This window comes from Lissotriton vulgaris, chromosome 2_1, assembly GCF_964263255.1.
Source record: "Lissotriton vulgaris chromosome 2_1, aLisVul1.2, whole genome shotgun sequence".
NCBI classification, from domain to species: domain Eukaryota; kingdom Metazoa; phylum Chordata; class Amphibia; order Caudata; family Salamandridae; genus Lissotriton; species Lissotriton vulgaris.
Window position 1 is genome coordinate 170747391 of NC_141687.1, and position 22663 is coordinate 170770053.

The following is a 22663-nucleotide window of genomic DNA, read 5'->3' on the forward strand; positions in this document are numbered from 1 at the left end:
GACCTTTGGGCTAGGCCATAAATGCGAATCCTCTCCCTGTCCTTCAGAGTTCTTCCTGACTGGGTTTTGCAGTGAGGACAGGCCTTTGGGTCATGTTCTTCAGGAAAACAAAGAATACAGACTTCATGGCTGTCTGTCTTGGCCTTCTTGTTGCCACAAGGGCAGTTGTCAAAAGTGAAGGCATTTCAAAGTAGAAAATACCCACAAAACTGTCAATAAAAGACAGATTCTTACTTGACAAGATGTAAAATGTCAAAGTAAGTAAAAAAACTGAAAAGTGAAGTAAATTTCTGTCAGAAAAACAGAAATTAGTGGAGCTGTGTTGCCAGGATCCTTCCTGAAGGAGCCAGAAATAACAACTGACCTAACTGTCACCCCTGAGGCATGATGGGAAGCTGGGGGTCATGAGTGCCTTAAAGGCACAGTGTCAGGTTATTGCATACAGCTACAGGTTAGCTTTTCAGTCTTTTTATACTGGGTGTTTGCAATGCAGCCTGGGAGCTTCCTATGCTTTCAGTGTTTTATAAGAATTTCTACTGCTTTCTGAGCATTAAAACAGTTCTAAAACAAACTTTGTTGTTGTTTCTCATGTTTCTAATGCATGTTTTTTCATGTATGGTGGAAATTCTTTACAGCATGATTCAGCTCTGGTGTTTAGTAGGCTGCAATTGCTTATTTATATATATATATATACATATATATATATACATATATACATATATATATATATATATATATATATATATATATATATATATATATATATATATATATATATATATATATATATATATATATATATATGTGGGGCACATATAATATAGTGTTTCCGGGGTCCCGCGCATGGGCGAGAATATTCTAATGCTTATGACTATTGATGAGGATCCCCTGGAAGAGAAATTCAAAGATCCACTTCACTGACAATGCAGTAGGTAGTTTGGGTCTCTCCAGCCTTTCTTATTTTTCACGTTTTTCATCTTCCACTCAATCTACACATCATCCACACATACACACATTTAATTACTGCATTGCTTAGCTGTGATTATCAACTATTCTTCTATTTTATATTCAAAGTGCAAGCCCTTTATCGAGCCTTTTTGTTGTAACTACTGTTCCAGGAATTCTGCTCATACACAGAACTATGCATAAAGACTTAGGACCTCAGTGAATTACGGTGTACCAAAACCCACCTTACTACACAAACCCCATACCAGACTACCAATCAGTGACTCATTGGTTCTTGGCCCTAGAGCAAAAACACCAATAACTAGTTAACCCAGAACATGCGACTTAAATTACATGAAGTAAACTGGATAACAAGAGCACTCTTTCATTATAGTCTTACACCAGTCCAAAACAAGATGTAAATAAAGACACATGCAACTTTGAAATGTTTATTTCTAACCCCGTAATCTCATGCACAGTACCTTAGATAATACAACCAAACATATTATCAGAAACAAGGTTGTCAGCATTGTTACTATTCTATCAAATACAAACGTAAAAAGCATCCTATAATGTTAAAGGTAAACAAATTTAAAATATACCTACATTTCACCCTCCTTACCTAACAGATTAGTTTATAACTACAGAAAGTCTCATAGGATTACATGGGCAGACCCATACCTCTGGTAGTCAGCAGTAGTGCATCACATTCAGTGCTCCACAAACTGTCAAGATACAAATGTTCTTCAACTGTGCGTAACTTTGCCTCCACAATGCATTATGAAATGCGCAAGTATCAGAGGTGGCCACAGCTGCATATGTTTTATGGCTCGAACGTGCAAGGATCATTCTGAATAAAAGACACAGTATTCAAGATAACCTTGATGTTCCATGCTCTCACTATACACACAAAACTAGCAAGGCAGTTTACAAATCTAGCATACCAAATTATTCTCATATAAACCAAAATACTCAGCATTCTCTAAACAATATAACAAGTATGTGTTGTGCACAAAGCAGAGCAGGAAAGCAAAAATAGTGTGTAAGCTTCTAATAAACCCATTGTCGCGTTGCGGCATTTTCGCTGTCCCGAGCGGCATCTAATCACATGCAGGTATCGGGATCCTCACTAGGGGCGGAAGCGAAGTCCCGTTCTAGTTCTTCTGGAATCTAAGCACTTCCGGGGGAAACGCTTAAACACTGCGTTTCCCGCCGGCTCTGTGCCTGATCCTGTCCTGAACCTGTACGGAGCCCAGAAGACGCTGCGGACTGTTCCCTGTCTTCTGCCCTCGCCGCACTGAAACGCTTGCCTTGGTATTCACCTACGGGACGTTTCCGCGCTGGAGCGCTGCTGGTACTTTTCTATGGCCGTATTTCAGCCCTTGCAGTGAGCCTTTATTTCTTGTGAGTATCGCGCAGGAGCGCTACTGTTTGTGCACCTATCAGAGCAGGAGCGCTAGTGAGTCCTTGTTCTGGGCCGCGCTATAGCGCTTACCCTTGGTATTTACTTTTGGTCAACACCGCGCAGGAGCGCTGCTTTTGTTTGTTCTGTACTTTACACCGCGCTGGAAAGCTGCATCCTTGGTTATTCTTCACCGCGCATTCTTTGTTTGTATTTGTGAGCGCAGGAGCGCTTGATACTTGGTGGTTAATACTTTGTTCCCCAATCACCACGCAGGTGCATCTTGCTTTTACATAGGTTTTCATTATACCGCGCAGGAGCGCTAAGTACTTGGAGGTTGTACTTGTGTACCCTTTATTCGCGCAGGAGCGCTTTCCCTTGGTTGATCACAATAGCGCATGGGCGCTTACCTTGGTTCTCATTTCTCTCCTTGGTTACAGAGTCCACATGAGCCATGGTGAGTCTATGGAGCAGGTGCTCCTTCCTGCATGTGTTTAGTGGTCTACCCTGAAGTGGGAGGTGTGGTATATCCTAATTGGGTCCTTCTTGTTTCCCCAGTTATTGCAAGATCCTTCTCTGCTCCACAACGACCAAGACACCATCATTCCTTTGTTGGCTCCCTTCCCTGGTTCCATCCCATCCCTGCTGGGTACCACTCTCCGCACGGGTCAGGTGGGTACAGGGACGGTGGCTCTTGTCGTCTATGCGGAATCGCTTCACAAGCAAAGGTGAGTCGTGTGGGGCATCCGACACCCATGCTAACTTAACAGGGTGTGAGTGCAAGACTCCGCCCCACAGCACCCTTCCTTGATCGAAGCACGTGATATAAACGTGGGCGAATTAGAAACGCAGAGTCCAAGCCTAAAAAGAAGAGTCAAGTTCACATTTCCAAAAAAAAGTTATTCGCTCTTTGATAGAAAGCAGTAGCTAACTAATAAAGAATACGTAGAAAAATCAAAGAGTCTTAATCCAACAGCGTGTAAGCACAGTATGTAGCAACAGCCTCCAAGAGGAAGTCATTGTTCTCATCTGAAAACATTTCAGCCATCCAATTCAATAGTGGGAATGAACATACATGTTCCTCATCAACCGGAGCCTCTATCACCATCAGAGGAAAACTCGGGTCATCTTCAATGTAACTGCGTGCCAAGAAGCCATGCGCCGCTGCAAAAACAATCCAACGTCCCATTATTCCATTTATCGCTGCTAAGGCCATAATCCCGCCGCCAGAACAGAGCAATTCATGAGCAACTAAGGGGCTCATCAGCTGATCATAATCCGCGTTGGGAGACACCGTACTGCAGAGGCACAAATCCAGGGCCCAGTCGAAATCGCAGCTCAGGCAATAGAAGACAGGCTGAACGCATGTGAAAAAGGAAAATCGAAACGATAATCCATAAACTGCACTCAATGTAGCCATAGGCAGCGCTCCGTAATAACTAAGCATTCAGTAGCGGACCAGCAACAACAGGGACATATTCTCGTCTGCTGCAAGATGTGCATCCATATTTAAGTAAACAAATTAATACAAGCACACCAGCAACTAATGTGAGAATTAAGGAGAATCCACCAAAGATGCTGGAAAAAATCGAATGAACAAACACTGTCAAGACACCAAATATACTTTCAACAGAAGTTACAAGGCCACTGCTTCTAACTCTAAAAAAGTAAGGTAACCCCGTAGTCAAGGACACATTAAAGATACTCTAAATTAACTCCCCAAAATTCAAGAGCATGTCTGTATTTAATAAATCATGCACTTCTGGGCGGGTGTTTACTATATGAAGGACAAATGTTTCTGTAGAAGATATAACAGCGACCTCTTTTTGAGACAATAGCGCTTTTATACGACTCATTTGGTTGACTCTGCTTTCAAGGTCGAAATCGACAACCAGATGGAAACATCCAGCTTCCCATGCAGAGGAGTTAACACACCTTTTTTTTAATCAAACCACACGCTCAGTTACCGTAATCATGTAAGCGATGCCTGCTAATATTGCACAACAATCTCCATTATTTCAAAGTAAATAACTCCTGTTTCCAGTAAACTAAACGTTGTTATGATAGCAGGTGTCGGACTACCTTTCCAAACTCAGTCGAAATTAGGCGCATCTTGTTTACAAGAGCCATGCAATTGTATGTGTCTACAAATTAAGAAGTGATCTGCTGCTATTGTGCAATCCTCGCCATTCAGATAGACTTCTTTTCCCTCCCTCAGGCACCTATATGTAAATGGTAATAACCAAGCTTCATGGACATAACCGCTGCCTAAACATCCATATCTGCCTATAGCATAGTATTTCATGCAAAACTCAAACTTAAACAGGTTAAAAAATAATGTTATGATACTGTGGATAAGCCCCACACCTGAATTGGATCCACAATGAGTGACCACTTCTAACCATTCTCATAGCGCGCCCTGTACTCTGATTTGACAGTGAGAGAGTAATCGCACCATAGTTTATACTGCTAATCATTCTCAGCATACGCTACGAATACGCTTTAATGTTACACCTCGCATCAAAGCTTCTGTGTGACGTCATGTACTGTGCCCCATACGAGAAACAAGCAATTTTTTTTAATTGTTTAAAAACATATATTCATGTATTTAATGAACATACTAACAAAAGACTTAATGTAGGATAATTATGAAAGTTTTTCTTTAACTTTTAAAAATCCTATATTACTTCTATATTGTATGAGTGGAGCTGCGTGGCACTCCGCCTGCTGCCCTAGACTCCACCACGCCCAGACCCGGTTCATAAGCACGCGTGATCATCACCACAAAACCATTAGCACGCATATCGCTTTATCACACATGCTTTTACAACTACTATGCATTTAACTCGCATAATAAACGCATAATCTTAATAATATTCTTTTCTTGACAAACACGCGTTCTAATGGCTGTGGCTTACGTCCTTCAAATTAGTTTCTAGGTATACGTGTGACCAAGTACGATAAGATCGCAGGCCAAGGACAAACACTGTGGTGTCTGTGGCAGGAAATATCATTGATCACAGAGAAAATATGCACAGGGTAAAATGAAAGTAACAGGTATAATAAAAATAATGGAGGAAAACTACTAAAATGGCGGTTGAACGGAGTATGTAATCAACGTTTGGCGCCACAACACTACATTTCAAATAAATATACATACAATATGTTTATTAATATATTACAAAAGTAGAGCACCGGATGACACACACGACCCAAGAAAACAAAGCGGCAAATTTAATACCTAAATCAGGAGAGATTTGCTTGCCGAACTTAAAGAAAAAAAAAGTGCACTTACAAACAAGGCTGCGCATGCGTAGAGAGGACAACTGATGTAGGAAAAAAAACGGAAAGTTTTACATACTGTCATAGAAATATAGCTTTAAAAATTGCCCCCGGAATTTTCCCCCCGAGACCTAATGAATAAAACGGACTTCTAGTTTTTTTTTTCTCTTTTCCACCACGTACGAGTACCATACGCGTACGCCGCAATTTTTTCTTTAAAAAAAAATTTACCCTAAAATTCCATGTAGGACCCTCTGAGCAAGCCTATAGGGTCAGAATATTTCTACCCTGCCCTCTTTACTTATTTCTCAACTTTGTTTTACTGTTTTCTTGTAAGCATGGGCGGAAAATCCGTTTCGCTCGCGGATTTTGCGGATTTTCGGTAAATTCGCAATCCGCGAGATTCGCGAATCTCCCGCAAAATCCGCAAATCCGCGAGCAGCGGATTTTATGGCTTGCTCGCACTGTTCACGTGAGTTCGCGGCTTCCCAGTACAACTTCGCGCAAAATTGCAGAAATACGATCTTAGCAAAACTGAAACTACTTACCAGGTTCAAAAGTTCAGGCTCATCATTAGTAGCCATTTCCTGTAGTGCTTCCTGAGGGGCCCCTCCAGAGTTCAGTTGCCAGTTGCAACTATTATGTGACCCTGCTCTGAACCTCAGAATAGTTACACATATGCCACAAAGGTCCTGAATTACAGCTAAGGGAGACAAGCAGGAGCCAGGCTGGAAGTTCAAATCCATTAATCAGCCCCTAATTCATTGTCAGTTGGGGCAGGGCAGGTGTTGTAACTAATTTTGCAACAATGAAAGCACTTAGCAAGTGCAAAAGATCACTACTCAGGAAGCACTAAGGAAGCAGGTGCCAGCTAAAAAAATATTCTGTGACACATTAATCAGCCCCAAATTAATTCAGGTCACTTGAGGCAGGGAAGGTGTGCTTGCTTTGCCACAATAATGTACACTGACTGGACAACCAGAGGGTGCTGTGATGAAACAGAGGGTGGCATGGGTGGGCCAGAGGGTGGCATGAGTAGTCAGAGAGTGGCAGTGGTGACAGAGAGTGGCAGTGATGAAGAAGAGTGTCCCAAACAGGCTGGACACGTAGAAACAACAAGTTCCCCAAACTTTGAGGGAAGGAGTGGAGCGGAGCAGGCCATTTTCTTGGAGAAATTCGCGAAGATTCGTCCATCGGCGCCAAAGTTATTCCAAATAGAATGTTGTGGATTTCCTATGGAAAGTAGGTCCTAACTATAACTACCTACTGGTGACCGCCAGTAGGTAATATATGTGTGTGTGTGTGCGTTTGCGCCCACAGACAAACAAACACACATGTCAAACAGTGGTGGTGACCACTGAATAGTTATAGTTAGTTGAGAGTTCCCATAGTAAGAGAATTATTTTTGTTTTGCTATTAACTTTGGCGCCATTTGATGAATCTTCACAATAAGTTCCCCAAAAATGTCTTCCACCTCAGCTCCTTCCCGGAAAGTTTTGGGGTAATCCTCCATATTGGAGGTTGAGAAAAAGGAGTAGAGTGGTTCCAGGCTGTCATGTTCTATTGTTAATTCCCATACAAAATTTTAATAAGCAATACAGAAAAAACTGCGGACCCAAATCCCACTAAATTTGGCAGAAAGTTAGAACTTCAACGTTTTATTTGGTGTAAAACCGCTCAGTCTTTTTTGAGAAATTTGCATTTAAAAAGGTACTTGATGTGGGATCGAAAGGGTTAAAAAAATAGATATATCTGGACCGTTGGTCCTGCAGGACTCCAGAAGTACTGTAAATTAAAAAAATAGAGCGATGTTATTGGACGAGGGAGCATAATTCTCCTATGAGAATTTGAGTCCCTCAGGACCAGTATCAGTTCCGTGGGACCAATCAATCTGACTGGCTGGCCACAACTTCAACAGAAAGGTGGTGGCCTCCCTTAAAGGATAGGGGGACTCCGGCCTCATGTTCTGAAGTTGACTTTAAAAAAACATATGAAGTTAAAGGGTAAGAATACCATGACATTTAGGAACTTGGGGGAGGAGGTGAGGAAGAACCCAGAGGGACTGCCCAACATCCCACAATGGCAAAACTATTAAAACTGGTAGAACAAGAGTATCCCGCGCCTGTATACGGTGGTGTTCAAGAACAGCTGCTGTGCTCAATACACAAGCACAAGACCATAACATTGATTAAACATCATTTTGCCCAAACACTTATTGACCTGGGCAAACCTTAGGGCATCTTTAGTCATGAAGAGAGCCCTTCTATACTTTTGAGGGATCCTTGGTTTTCACATATAAACAAATATAAACCTGAATATGGTGTAGTTGATAAACAGAAAGAGAGAAAAGTTGATGCTCTACCATCTCTCCTTCAAAAAAGGTTTAATCTCCACAAGAGTTTCACATTATGTTCATTAGACAAACAATTTTTTAGATATATGAAAAAATAGATGGAAAGAGGGAATTTAGTACGTTGGCATAGGTCAGTAGAATTTGGAGTTAAGACTATATGGGACATTGTGAATGTTTTGGAAACATCATCGATATAGAACTCCAGATTTTTTTTAAAATATCATGACAGTTTTCTGTTGGTCTTTATATTTTCTGTGCATGTCTTTCTAATACAGATCGAATATTCAATACACCTGTTAATACAGGGGCTTTCTATTTATTTTGAATAATGTAATGCATTTTTGGATGCAAATAAATTCATTTTTGGTTATAAGTGGTGTGGTGTGGCTCACTGGTTAGAGGCGGCAGACCCAGAAGCAGGAGTCGGCCCGGGAACAGGGTTCAATTCCCGACGCAGCAGGGTCGTGGACCAGGGTCAGCGGACTTGATAATTCTCGCCTCGGTGCCTACTCTAACCAGGGGTCCCACTTGGCAACTCTGGGCATTAGCTTGCCTAATCTCCACAACGGCCCCATCAACGCCGGGGATGCCTGGCTCCACCTTGGGGACTCCTAGTAGGGACCATCCCACAGGGAAAGCCAGGACGGGTTCCCCAGCGGTATACCGCGCCAGGATACTCCGGTAGTAATTGTGCGCGTTACAAATCAGCATATACCATAAACATTAACAAGTAATGGCAAATTATGGAACGTTTTCTTTAGCAAAATCCCTTGCCGGGACCTTTACCTGACATTTAACTTTTGCAAAGGCAATCGTTAGCTAATTACATAATGTCTTGTCATTGCTATGTACTGCAATACTTCCGCGAAATACAGCGAAGGTTCATGAAAGATATGGGACAATCAATATGACTAATTTAAAATGCTTTATAGCTTTAAAAATACTTTCCTGTACTGCCCAAAATGATAAGTTACACACAATAATCTATATACCTGCCAAACTTCATTCAAAACTGTGCAGCAGTTTTTGCGCTACAGATGACCCAAAAGTCTATGGAAAATGTATTGATGGAATAATGTGTTTTGGGACCCCCTCCCCCCCTCTTTTTTTCTTTGCACCCCCGTGGCCAATCACACCAAATTTTTTCAATTATCTATCGAAATAGAAAAAGTAATGGGTCTGGAAAGCTTTGTGAAGATTCATCAAATAGGGGCAAAGTTGTTAGTGAGCAAAAATTACATGAATTCCTACATCTGGGAATCCTAACTATAACTACAGAGTGGCCACTGCTACTCTGTGATAGATAGACAGACAGACAGATTATTGGATAGATAGACAGACAGACAGATTATTAGACAGACAGACAGACAGGTTATTGGATAGACAGACAGACAGATTATTGGATAGACAGACAGACAGACAGATTATTAGACAGACAGACAGACAGATTATTGGATAGATAGATAGACAGACAGACAGACAGACAGATTGTTTTTCCATCCTATGGGATCCTAAGCATGGACTGGACAATTCAATGCTTACGAATAATAATGATGATTCATTGGGGGAGAACTGTAGCTATCCAATTTAAAATGTGTAATTAAAACATTTTTACTTTCCTAAATAGGCGTTTTATTCCATTCCTCGTTCACATGAGTGTGAAGGATTTTCTAGATGGTCTGTAAACACCAAGCAAATGAAAGACTAGCAGCATGAAAGCAACTTTAAATAACCAAAGACAACCTAGAGAGAAGAATACAAATGGATTAAAATAGTGGTCCTGCGATCCAAAAGTATTATTCCATGTACTTATTCAAATGAAGCCACTAGTGCTACTGGAGAAAGCATAATACCAGAGCTAAATCTAAAGTGATGTGTGAATCATATACTCATTAGCTGAATCTTCAGCTGCCTCTTGGTGGCAGCTTTTTGCTAAACACAAGGAAAAAGGCTTCGGGAGAAGTAGGGCTTATTCGAGGTTGGTGTCAATTGATATTAGGCCCTTGTTTTTCTTTCACCTAAGTGCTGTTGGTCGAAAGGCAAGCACAGGCATGCGAGCAGATGAGAAGGGACCTCCGGAACAGCATAGATAGGCAAAGAATGCTCCTGTAGCACACAATCTGCAGGCCTGGAGCCTGGAGATAATGTGCTACAGAATCGGTGAATAGGAGGATGAATGTCTTCTGTTTTGTAACGCATAACAACCTCTGGTTTATAGTTAATTCATGTTCTCACATTACCGCATGCCAAATACTGAAGACTTACCTTATGTATGGAGAGTTCGCTCCCCCCAAGATGAGAGTTGGACCTGTGTACGATGAATGAAATTCAGGGAACCCCATGATGTGGGGTAGACTTTGTGAGATAGTCTCTAAGTTTACCCTCCAGACGTATTGGCCATCTATTTCCACCAGGTTTGTGAGAAGGAACTGCCGCACCGCTGGGTCCTACAAGGTAAATTTGCAGAGATATTGGCACAAGCCCAGGGTTGCCTCGCCTAAGAGACTGCCTCTTGTATGAGGCACTGAGTTTAATGTATTTATTTAACTGCAATAGTTAATTAAACCCATATACCACAAACTAGACTTCAGATTGACAAAAACATTTTTGAAACATGTAAAATCAATCAGTTCCTTTCAGTGTGAATCTTCCAATACAAAAATAGTTTTTTAATTACAATAGCAATATTCATAACTTTTGAGATGTCCTCCCTATTGGGCTTTCTAGATAAAAGAAAAATCTAAGCATGGCATGTCCGTAAAGTATTATCCCAAAACCGTGTCCCTCACATAGTGACAGCAAGAAAAACGTTACTCGCAATTTATACAGACAGTACTGTCTTCTGCTACATGACTCCCTGCACTTATACATATTGCTTACCGTCCCCCCCATTAATCCAAATTGCCAGAAGAGATCATAAAAAGGCCCTGCAGGTAGCTAAAAGGGAGTGGGAGGATGCCTACTGGCTAACCCTCAAGGAAGCAAGTATGAAAAAAGACTCCAAATCCTTCTGGGACACCATAAGGGCACGAAACAGACCGGATAGTGACCTTGTAACCTGCAACATTTCGGGACAGGTATGGGAGGCTCACTTTTCCAAACTTTACTCCTGCCACAACGGCCTGAATGAGAGAGGGTCTGTCCAATCCTCTCCTCACACTAATTACATGTTTCTCCCTAGCGACCCTGACTTTACGCTGAAGGAAGTAGAATATGCTATAAACTCCATCATTCCACAAAAAGCTGCTGGACCAGATGGCATCCCCGGGGACCTGTTAAAATCCGATAGTGTTAAATGGGGCAAACTTAGCCACTCCCTCCTTCTCACCATCTGTAGGGGCGCCACCATTCCCGTGTCATGGAAGGGGGCGGAGGTGGTTCCCATCCACAAGAAAGGCCCAAGGGATGATCCGTCCAATTATAGGCCGATTAGCTTGCTACATGTCAGCCAAAAAGTTGTCGGTAAAGTTATTTTACTCAGGATACTCAACTGGGTAGATGAAAACAAAATACTTATCGATTTTCAGGCCGGTTTTAGAGTAGGTACTGGAACGATAGAGCAGGCCTTCAGGCTTATGATGATTTACTGGAAGGTGGTAGTGATAGGCAAGGGCAGTCTTTATCTCGCATTCATCGATTTAAAGACTGCCTTTGACCTTGTCCCTAGGGACTTGTTATGGAAGGTTCTGGCCAACATGGGGCTGCCACAGTATCTACTATCTTCACTAGTCAGGCTCCACCAGGACAGCTTTGCCCAAATTAGGTGGGGTTCTGGAGGGGAGAAAACGGGCTGTATTCCGGTCGAGAGAGGGGTCCGCCAGGGATGTGTTCTGGCTCCCACCCTTTTCTCTTTGTACATTAATGGGGTGGTTGAGCATTTACTTAAATCTCCTTCTGACGAACCATCCCTGGCTGGGGTACGCATACCGACCCTCCTCTTCGCGGATGACACGCTCTTAATCTCTAAAACCCCAATGGGACTACAGAAACTCCTGGACAATTTCCAATCATTTTGCACTGATCGGGGCCTGGTAATAAACACCAATAAAACAAAATACCTCGTCCTTAATCCCCCTAAACAGCAAGTGCGTCCCCCTATTTTAAACACCGAGCCCCTAGAAAGGGTAAAAGTATTTGATTACTTAGGGATACGCCTTTCAGACAAAATGGATTGGACCCCCCATCTAGACAAGATGCTGTTGAACCATAAAAGGATCACAGGTGCCCTATTGAGGGAGCAACGTTCCAGTTCGTTCAAACCAATAGGAACAGTCCTTGAGATCTACGCTGCCAAAGGTGTCAGCTCTGCCCTTTATGGAGCTGAACTTTGGGGCTCTGCATCTACCGAAGCTCTACAAAAATCTGAGAACAATTTCTGTAGACAAATAATGTCCCTCCCTCAAAGCACCCCACTTTTACCCTTATTTATGGACCTTGGCTGTACCCAGATCGGCGAAATCGCGAAATTTCGTCCTCTCTTATTATGGGCCCGTATTTGGTGGGTAGAGGAACTTAGTGGCTACGCCAGAGGTCTGGAAGAAATAATGGCATCACCACATTGGGCCAGAATCAAATGGCTAAAAGACATGAAAACTTCATTGCCCAACTTGGGCCTACTTGATTCCTGGTCAAGCAGAACCTCACCTCCAAAACAAATACTTAAAAAGCTTTATCAGGATTGGATTTGCTCCCAAAGACATTCCAGCACATCCATTGGCAGGCTTACAGAGAATTTTTTGATGTTTAAAGACTGTCCCAGACGAGAACCCTACCTGGACATAATCGGGAAACCATTTGCCCGGTCTTTGTATTTTAGATTTAGAACGGGTACTTTGCCACTGAATACTTTTACCAAAACATGGAAATCCTGTACAGGCAAAACTGACTTGTGTCCATCATGTTTAGCTCACCCAGAGACATTAGCCCATTTCTTATTTGTCTGCAAGGAATATGCCAACCCAAGAAGGGTGTGGTTGAAGAATCTATGCCGTCAGCTGGGAACCAGGAGCCATGATGTGGCAATTAGGATACTTGTTTCGGACAGCTATGTACCCTATGTCTGTGCCCTAGCCAAATTTTTATTCTGGGCTTGGGCTATTCGAGCCAGAAAGCTTAAATACTGTGTTTAATTCCTTTTTTAAAGAATATTTATTCTAGTAATGTCTTACTTCTTGCTATTAACTGGATATGTGTTACCAATTTTATTAACTTGCTTTTATGATAATGAAATTTTATCGAAATAAAGCTTTTTGACTTTGACTTTGATATTGCTTACCTTATTCAAACTAACAACGTATTTTTATAGCCACAATGTAAAGTTCAGGTGCAACAGCCAGCTGATTAAATATTTTGCTGACAAAACAATCTCCACTACGGCTAAGTGGTATCCTTTACATGCAATTCGTTTGGCGCTGATACAACTGTCTATACTCGATAAACAAATAACAAGAGAAAAAGTGTCCTAGCCACATTCAGTTCCTGTCCATAAATAATTGACCAAGGTGAGATGCGATGATGAAGCTTGACACCAATAGGGTGTGTGAGGGTCCCTAAAAAACAAGTGTGGATTTCTCCATCCATGTAGGACTTGCGTCAATCTAAGAGTGAAGACTCAGTCCGCAAGGTGGTTGGATACTTTTGTGATTTAGAATAACATTGGGGCAGTATCCTCCTCCCCCTTCCCTCCTCAGACAAACCCTTGGGGAAAAGGAAAAACGCCACAAATAGCATTGACTATTTCCCTTCTCTTCTACAGAAAGAGATTAACAGGGTTCAGAAGCAGGCACTTTTCAAAGCTATATCTACAGTTTTAGCCTGCATATAAATTCCCAAAGGCTCTGTAATGTACTGTCCGAAGATATATGTTGCACACATGAGTGAAAAGAACACAGTATGGTAGATTCAATAATATAATTTTTCGGACCATTTATGGAATTGCTCTGCCAACCCTCAAAGTTATTGAATACATGTAGATAAAATATGGTGCATACTTTCTTTACATTTGTTACATGCCATTTGCAACAAAATGTTTGACTAACATTATTTCTCACTGACACTTTACAGACAAGACCTGTCTATGAATTACACTTCTCTTCAAAACGAATTAATATACCTGCTAGTAAAGTATTTCTTTCTGTCTTTTCCAGTTCAATCTTAGTTATGTAGCATTTTACTTAATGGCTGTTCTACAAGAACACCGCGGATCTTATCTTGTCTCAATTGTCACAAGTTTATTCTCTCTGCAGTAACTTTTTAGGTCATAGAACTGCCTCTTAAGACCCACTGTAAGTATTCTTTATTACTTGATTAATGAAATGCATTACAATATACATAATTACAAATACTGTGAACCACATAAAAGAATAAAAAATAATAAAAAATAATATAATAAAAAACAGAAAGGGAGGTCTCCTCTCAGAAACCAATCCAGGGACGAGGAGTGAAGGGAAAACAAGAAATCAGAACAGTCCCTCTTACTTAATAAAGGAAAGAGGATAGTGCTTATTCATATAGTGCCACCATACCTCAAGAGATCTTTACAATTAGAGCCACTCCTAACAGTTGTAACAAAATATAAAAAAGACAATTCAGATAAAATTTATAAACAATTTATTATAAAAGTATACAATATAAAGTATCAATAACTGTGCCACAGTGAAAAATATTAAAAAAAGAGTGTCAGCATCATACAGAAATGATGTACATCTCTACAATGTCCACAATACGAAATTTAAAAACAGCAAAAGATTTAAAAACAAGTTGTCGACGCGGCGTTTCGGTTTCTAAGTTGACACCTTCATCAGGACAGGGTTCTATGCAATAAAGAAACAACGTATTAACACAACATTTTCTTTGCTATCACAAACTAGATAAATAACCTACCCAATACTCTTTTTTACAGCTTGTCCAGTTTTTATCAAACATCTTCTATTATTGGAGCAAAGAGGCACATTTCTCACAAATATATTTTGTTCTAATGAGAGGTACTGATTTTTAAGACGCATTTACAACAGCAATCTATCACATTGTGGCACAACACACAGTGGCAACTAGATCTCCTGAGCTACGTGGAGAGTTCTCATAGTAGGCACTACATAGTACATTGCATATATCGTGGCAATGCGAGTGTGAGAATAGTATTCCTGCTGCCATTGTGAATGAGCAGCTGTGGGTTTCTTTAGACTGACTTACTTATAAAAACGGACTCGTGTTGTCTTCGAGCCGTATCTTCCTCTGATTCAATTTGAGGAGAACAATCCTTAATTCATCACAGGACATCAAATGGATTATGACATTTAGAAAGGAATCTCCTTATGTCTGAAATTACATAAGACCTTACATTAGAAATTCAATTGCACATTTACTTTGATGTCATTATATGTGCACATCCCAATTTTTTGAAATTACCTTAGTAATGTAATGGAGTTTTCTTTCTAAGGAGGAAAAAGGAGCCACCGGTATGTGGGACTGTTTTTCGATGTTCCTTTAGAAAATTAAGAAAGCAGGGTATTCAAATTAGGTCCCTAACGTTAAAATTACACAAAGGTCAGTCAATTACCAATATTATTATTATTATTATTATTATTATTATTAATGAGTTTTATATAGCGCCCGGTTACCCTTGGGCATCCCCGCGCTGATCCAAAGGAAGACACTGCCACTGAAACACAAGAACTAGACAGTAAATAAATGGGTTTTTAAAAGCTTACGGAAGCGAAGAAGACTCGTTTCCGAGCGTAAGTACAAAGGCAAAGAATTCCATAGCATGGCCACATTCACAGAGAATCTTCTACCCCCAGCTCTTGCCTTCTTCACCCTCGCAACCTGCAGCAGACATTGGTGGTCTGAGCGAAGGGAACGAGAGGCCTTATACGGCTGAACCATGTCCCCCAAAATGGGTGGACCTTTCCCCTGCAGGATTTTGTGGGCCACACAGAGTGACTTAAATTTCACCCTGTCTCTGACAGGGAGCCAGTGTAGGGCCTTCAATGCAGGGCGAGCCGATTGACGCATAGGAAGGCCCATCAGGAGCCTGGCGGCCGCGTTCTGCACCTGTTGCAATTTGTTCAAGGTAGATTCTGGAGCACCCAAGAACAACGCGTTGCTGAAGTCCAACCGCGAGATGATAAGCCCCTGAATGAGCAACCTCCTGGAATATCATTACTCCATAAATCTGGAGAACTCACCCCTTTAAATAAGGGACCTGCGCGAAATGCAGCACGTGACTGGATGTCGTCAGGCTCTTTTCGTTATAGTGGGATTAGGTTGTTTCTTCGTTATCACTGTATGGGGTTTTTTTTCATCATTCACCGCCCTGAAACGAACATATAATAATGGAGGGTTTATCAATTCCCAACTAAATCGCACATGCTTATGAGTGTTTTGCACTGATGCTCTCCCTAGTCGAGCATGTCAATTTATGCCGTTAGTCGAACTCTTTTGTAGCAGTATTTACCCATGTCGGTTTTTATTTATCAAATCGCGGTTCTCTAAAATAACAATGTTCAGCAGAGCCTCTAACAGAGACAGAGAAGGAGCGTCAAGTAACACAAAAGACACACTTCCTTTTTTGGCACAGCGCCAATCCTATGAATAACAGAGAGGGAGAGGCAGAGGGAGGGGGAGCTATGCCCCTCAACCTCAGCCATATCAACGACCCTATACCAGAAGCCAGAAAACATGGAACAAGTAAAAAAAGCTCCTGTCATTAATCTATCAGAGACCATCCTCACTGAAACAGAAACTAAACTTTTAGAAAAGGGTCTGGGCTTCGCCATAGCATGTCCAATAGATAGATTTAATTTGGAAAGAGATTTACAAAACTTTTTCAGAAAAATTAGATTATTAACGTTCTTTGATGGTAAAGAGAGAGCCCCATCTTCCAACAAATCAGGTCTTAAACCGAAATCAACTTGGACCCCACAAATTGGCCAAACAAATAAGGATATAGAAGCCTTTGAAAGGATCGTAGAGAAAAGTGTAATGGACCTCCTAGATCAGAAAAACTGGATTCAATTTAATTTGAGCAAAGAAGAGAAAGAGGCTCTAAAACACCTGGAAAATTGTCCAAAATTAACCATCAAGCCTGCAGATAAAGGCGGGAGTATCGTAATTATGGACACTGCCCAATATAATGCCAAAATGACCTTGATGCTAGAGAATAAAGATCATTATCAAAAAGTAAGTAGGAATGATTGGACCCAACTAAAGGATGTCATTAAACGAACACTAGACCTAGCAAAAGAAGATTCCGTTATTTGTGAGGAAGAATATAGATTTCTATGGAACAATAACCCAACCATACCTGCCCTGTATGGACTACCTAAAGTCCATAAAGACCTCCATGACCCTCCAATGAGGCCCATTGTAGCGAGTATTGGCTCATTGACGGAGCCACTCAGCAAGTACGCGGACGTTTTTTTACAACCATACGTCACAAAACAACAAGCGTACATTAAGGATACAGGGGCCATAATCCAAAAAGTAGAAACCTTACCATTCAACCCAGAGACCCAGTATCTAGTGACCCTCGACATCGAGGCACTGTATACAAACATACCTCAAGATAGCACAATAAACATGATTAAAGAACTACTCTGCCCAACAGATAGGGATCTAAACCCACAGGAAACATTCATCATTGATTGTGTCAGCCTTGTTCTTAAAAATAATATCTTTATTTTCAATAAAGAATATTATAAACAGATAAAGGGGACCAGTATGGGAGCCACCTGCGCTCCCAGTCTGGCCTTTCTTTATGTAGCGCAATTCGAGAACATCCATATTTTTAACCCATCAGCTCCTTTTTTTGAGAATATATCTGAGTGGTCCAGATATATTGATGATGTTTTTTTTATTTGGTCAGGGCCTCAGGACACTCTTAAGGAATTTATTTTATGGTTAAACTTGGGAGACCCCAATTTAAAATTTACAGCAAATTATGATGCCCATAAATGTGAATTCCTTGACATTGTCATTAAACATGAAGACAAAAGACTCCAAGTGGAGCTTTTTACTAAAAAGACGGACAGGAACACCATGCTCCACTACTCTAGCTACCATCCGCCATGCCAGAAGGACAATATACCCTTTGGGCAATTTTTAAGATTAAAACGTAATTGTAGCAACATGAAAGATTTTGAGAAACATGCTGCTGTTTTAACTAACAAGTTTGTGGAAAGAGGCTACCCTAAGCGCATGATCAAACATGCCTACAAGAGAGCTAAATATTTTAATAGGGAGAATCTTTTTTCAAAAAAAGAGGATGAACAAAAAGATAAACGTTTAATATTTGTAACCAACTATAGCAATATCAGCAACAAAATCAAAAATATAATAAATCGCAACTGGAAGCTGATAAATAAACCAAATAAAGAAAACCCAACCATAAAGAAAAGCCTGGTACATACTTATAGAGAGTTACCGACCACTACACAACTAAGTATAAACAATGCCCCTCTCCCCACTGGAACCTTTCCTTGTGGAAATTGTTGTAACTGTGACAATATCATTAAGGGTGACTATATCGAACAGAACAAGGTAAAACATAAAATAAATTCATTTATAAATTGTAGGTCAAAAAACCTGATTTACCTGATAAAATGCCCATGCAATCTAATGTATGTAGGAGAGACCAGTCGTGAAATACGATTAAGAATAACTGAACATAAATCAGCGATTCGCACTAAAAAACGAGGAGCACCTTTAACTGAACACTGGCAAGATGCCAACCACACAATTAATGATCTCTCTTGGTGTGGAGTGGAAAGTATTCAAATGAATTTAAGAGGAGGTGACATAGATCTCAAAAGAAAAAAACGAGAACAATTCTTCATGTCCCGTTTCAATACCGTGAGAAACGGGCTTAATTGTAAAGAAGACTGGGAGCGCATTTTATAAATTTATGTTAAAATGTATTTTTCACCGGTCTTTTGTAAAATGTTGTGACTACTCAGGATACCCCAAAGCATGTAGGACATATGCCAATTGGTCAGTAGCACTAATGAGAAGAAGTATAACCTAAATATGGACCAATTGGTATAAGTCTAGTCGCTTGAATCCACGAAGAGCAGTGAGGTATTTTTCAATGAATAATTACTTGACAAGAGAACCAGTATTCAAAATAATACATAGAGGCTAAAACATGTGCACCCGATCGTTGGTTGTAAAACAGCTTTGTAGCATGAACAGAAACGTTCATATAGTAGAAAAACTCCATATTGATTCGCACTAAAAAGAACCACAGAACTATAGCAGTCGAAACGCTGAAACTAACAACAAACTACTGCTGTAGTTCAAAATAAAGGTCGCACATGAATAATGAACTACCTCGGTAGTTCTCCAAACTTTGTCGCACATAATTACACGCAGAGAATATCCTAAATCTCGCGAGGTTTCCCGATTAAGGCGCGAAGCGGAACCTCTTAAATAAACAAGAGTTGTATGCCCATGTAGTTGCAACCTGAAGAAACCGGAGTGAAAAAGGAGCAGGGAGGCCGAATCTCGGACGTAAGGTAAGCGTGAAACCCTCGTTGATAGTAAGGAGACATTGCAGCTATGGTCTCTCTGTGCATATGGATGGGAGGCAGTCTCTTTGAGAAACTCCCTGATGGAGCCCTAACAGTTCGGGTTTTGAATAAAGTGTGGGATTAAATTCACCCATCTCGTATAATTTAAATAAAACAAGCTTCACAACCCGCTTTGTCGGGTCAGTCGGCAAATTAAATATAGAGATGTTTCCATTCAGGGTTTCACACCCATCGAAATAAATCTCGAAATTTAAACGACCCGCAGGTTTTTCTTAATGCATGCGACTATTCATATATGAACATTGTTATTTTAGAGAACCGCGATTTAATAAATAAAAACCGACATGGGTAAATACTGCTACAAAAGAGTTCGACTAACGGCATAAATTGACATGCTCGACTAGGGAGAGCATCAGTGCAAAACACTCATAAGCATGTGCGATTTAGTAGGGAATTGATAAACCCTCCATTATTATATGTTCGTTTCAGGGCGGTGAATGATGAAAAAAAACCCCATACAGTGATAACGAAGAAACAACCTAATCCCACTATAACGAAAAGAGCCTGATGACATCCAGTCACGTGCTGCATTTCGCGCAGGTCCCTTATTTAAAGGGGTGAGTTCTCCAGATTTATGGAGTAATGATATTGGTAATTGACTGACCTTTGTGTAATTTTAACGTTAGGGACCTAATTTGAATACCCTGCTTTCTTAATTTTCTAAAGGAACTTCGAAAAACAGTCCCACATACCGGTGGCTCCTTTTTCCTCCTTAGAAAGAAAACTCCATTACATTACTAAGGTAATTTCAAAAAATTGGGATGTGCACATATAATGACATCAAAGTAAATGTGCAATTGAATTTCTAATGTAAGGTCTTATGTAATTTCAGACATAAGGAGATTCCTTTCTAAATGTCATAATCCATTTGATGTCCTGTGATGAATTAAGGATTGTTCTCCTCAAATTGAATCAGAGGAAGATACGGCTCGAAGACAACACGAGTCCGTTTTTATAAGTAAGTCAGTCTAAAGAAACCCACAGCTGCACATTCACAATGGCAGCAGGAATACTATTCTCACACTCGCATTGCCACGATATATGCAATGTACTATGTAGTGCCTACTATGAGAACTCTCCACGTAGCTCAGGAGATCTAGTTGCCACTGTGTGTTGTGCCACAATGTGATAGATTGCGGTTGTAAATGCGTCTTAAAAATCAGTACCTCTCATTAGAACAAAATATATTTGTGAGAAATGTGCCCCTTTGCTCCAATAATAGAAGATGTTTGATAAAAACTGGACAAGCTGTAAAAAAGAGTATTGGGTAGTTTATTTATCTAGTTTGTGATAGCAAAGAAAATGTTGTGTTAATACGTTGTTTCTTTATTGCATAGAACCCTGTCCTGATGAAGGTGTCAACTTAGAAACCGAAACGCCGCGTCGACAACTTGTTTTTAAATCTTTTGCTGTTTTTAAATTTCGTATTGTGGACATTGTAGAGATGTACATCATTTCTGTATGATGCTGGCACTCTTTTTTTTAATATTTTTCACTGTGGCACAGTTATTGATACTTTATATTGTATACTTTTATAATAAATTGTTTATAAATTTTATCTGAATTGTCTTTTTTATATTTTGTTACAACTGTTAGGAGTGGCTCTAATTGTAAAGATCTCTTGAGTTATGGTGGCACTATATGAATAAGCACTATCCTCTTTCCTTTATTAAGTAAGAAGGACTGTTCTGATTTCTTGTTAACCACATAAAAGAACCTGCTGTTGATAGAGACGGTTTCGACGAAAAGACCTTAACAGGAAGATGGAAAAAACAGTCCAATCCAAAGCATAAAGTTCTGATGCATAAATCTGTACAACCTTGTGCTCTTCCCTCATTATAGACAAGCTAAAACACTTCGGATTGAACACATTCGGGCGTTAGTGCAAGCATCATTAAAACACACTATAAAAGGCCATGATAGCTCTTTGGGGTTGACCAGCAGACTCCATCTATATGAGCGTTTTATGGAAATAAAGTGTTAATGCATATCAGGTAACCCACTGAGAGGCTTCACAACTCTTACCCCAGATACGACCAGCCCTTGGAGCTCATCTCTTGAAAAATGTTCACAAGGTACATGCGTGTAAAAACAGAGCTGTTGAAACCAACATGTGAAGTCCCACTAAACACGAAGAAGACACAAACAAAGCAACTGAGACACAAAAGTGCTAGTGCATAAATAATGGGCAACAACTGGACCCCCTAACGCTAGGCCGATCCCAATAAAATGCCTGCCCCTCACCCAGCTAATCAATGTCAGTGTTCTTCCAGCTGTTTTGTTAAGAGGTGAGAAGCCTCACTACATTGCAAGACAGCTGGCCTGAGGTCCCATTTAGAAGAGTGATCACTGCCGGGCAGCATGACTAGGAGAGCTATTAGGGTCGGCTGTAGGATTGCTCGCATTTGGGCTAAGAGGGCCAGGCACACACAAAGCACAGTGCCTGGATACATTTAGGGGTAATAACGCCACACTTAATAAGTACTATTTGATTGAATGACAAAGCGGATGCAATAAGCTTTCCCGCTTGCATCCACAAAAGCGACAATCATTATTAGACCAATATTGCTTCCAGGTGGGGACTAAGTCCTTTGATGTATAAACACCAAGACTAATGCACAGCAGGGTACATTTCATAGCAGTGGAAACGCAAGCAGTCAGATTTGGCTCTGGGCCACAGGCGGCAAAGGATGACAAGACTTCCCACGCATGATGTTTGTGTGCAAATTCTCCCTGATCAAGAGTAAGTGATGGTAGCTTAGTGGCTCTGTTGCCATTTAAAGGCAGCAAATTCCATGTGTGTAACCCAAGCATCCTCTAGTTTTAACACCTTCGCCGCAGCGCACATTCTCCCGCTGTGCAGGCGTTTTCCACGTATGCGCAAATCGGACGGCCCCCGGCTGTCCTACGTACACACCCACTGTGATGTCGCATGAAACGCATTAAATGTTCGGTCGATTGCTGTAAAGCAGAGAGCCAAGAGGCCACACTGTGCGGCTGTTTTCACATTTCCTGCCAAGACCGGTGGGCCACTGCGTGGGGTTGAGCAGATCTCAGCCTCCAGCATAATTTTACTAGGGCTCCATTCCATTC

At 40.8% G+C, this 22663-nt stretch overlaps 1 protein-coding gene across 1 annotated transcript in view; it reads right to left on the reverse strand.

The window, feature by feature from the left end:
* Window positions 1-22663, reverse strand: part of ABHD11 (abhydrolase domain containing 11) — a 194674-nt gene that overhangs the window by 80298 nt on the left and 91713 nt on the right. Inside the window, exon 5 of the mRNA XM_086958491.1 lies at window positions 10248-10429. Coding sequence (XP_086814617.1) covers window positions 10248-10429 — 182 coding nt within the window. The remainder of the gene's footprint in view (window positions 1-10247; window positions 10430-22663) is intronic.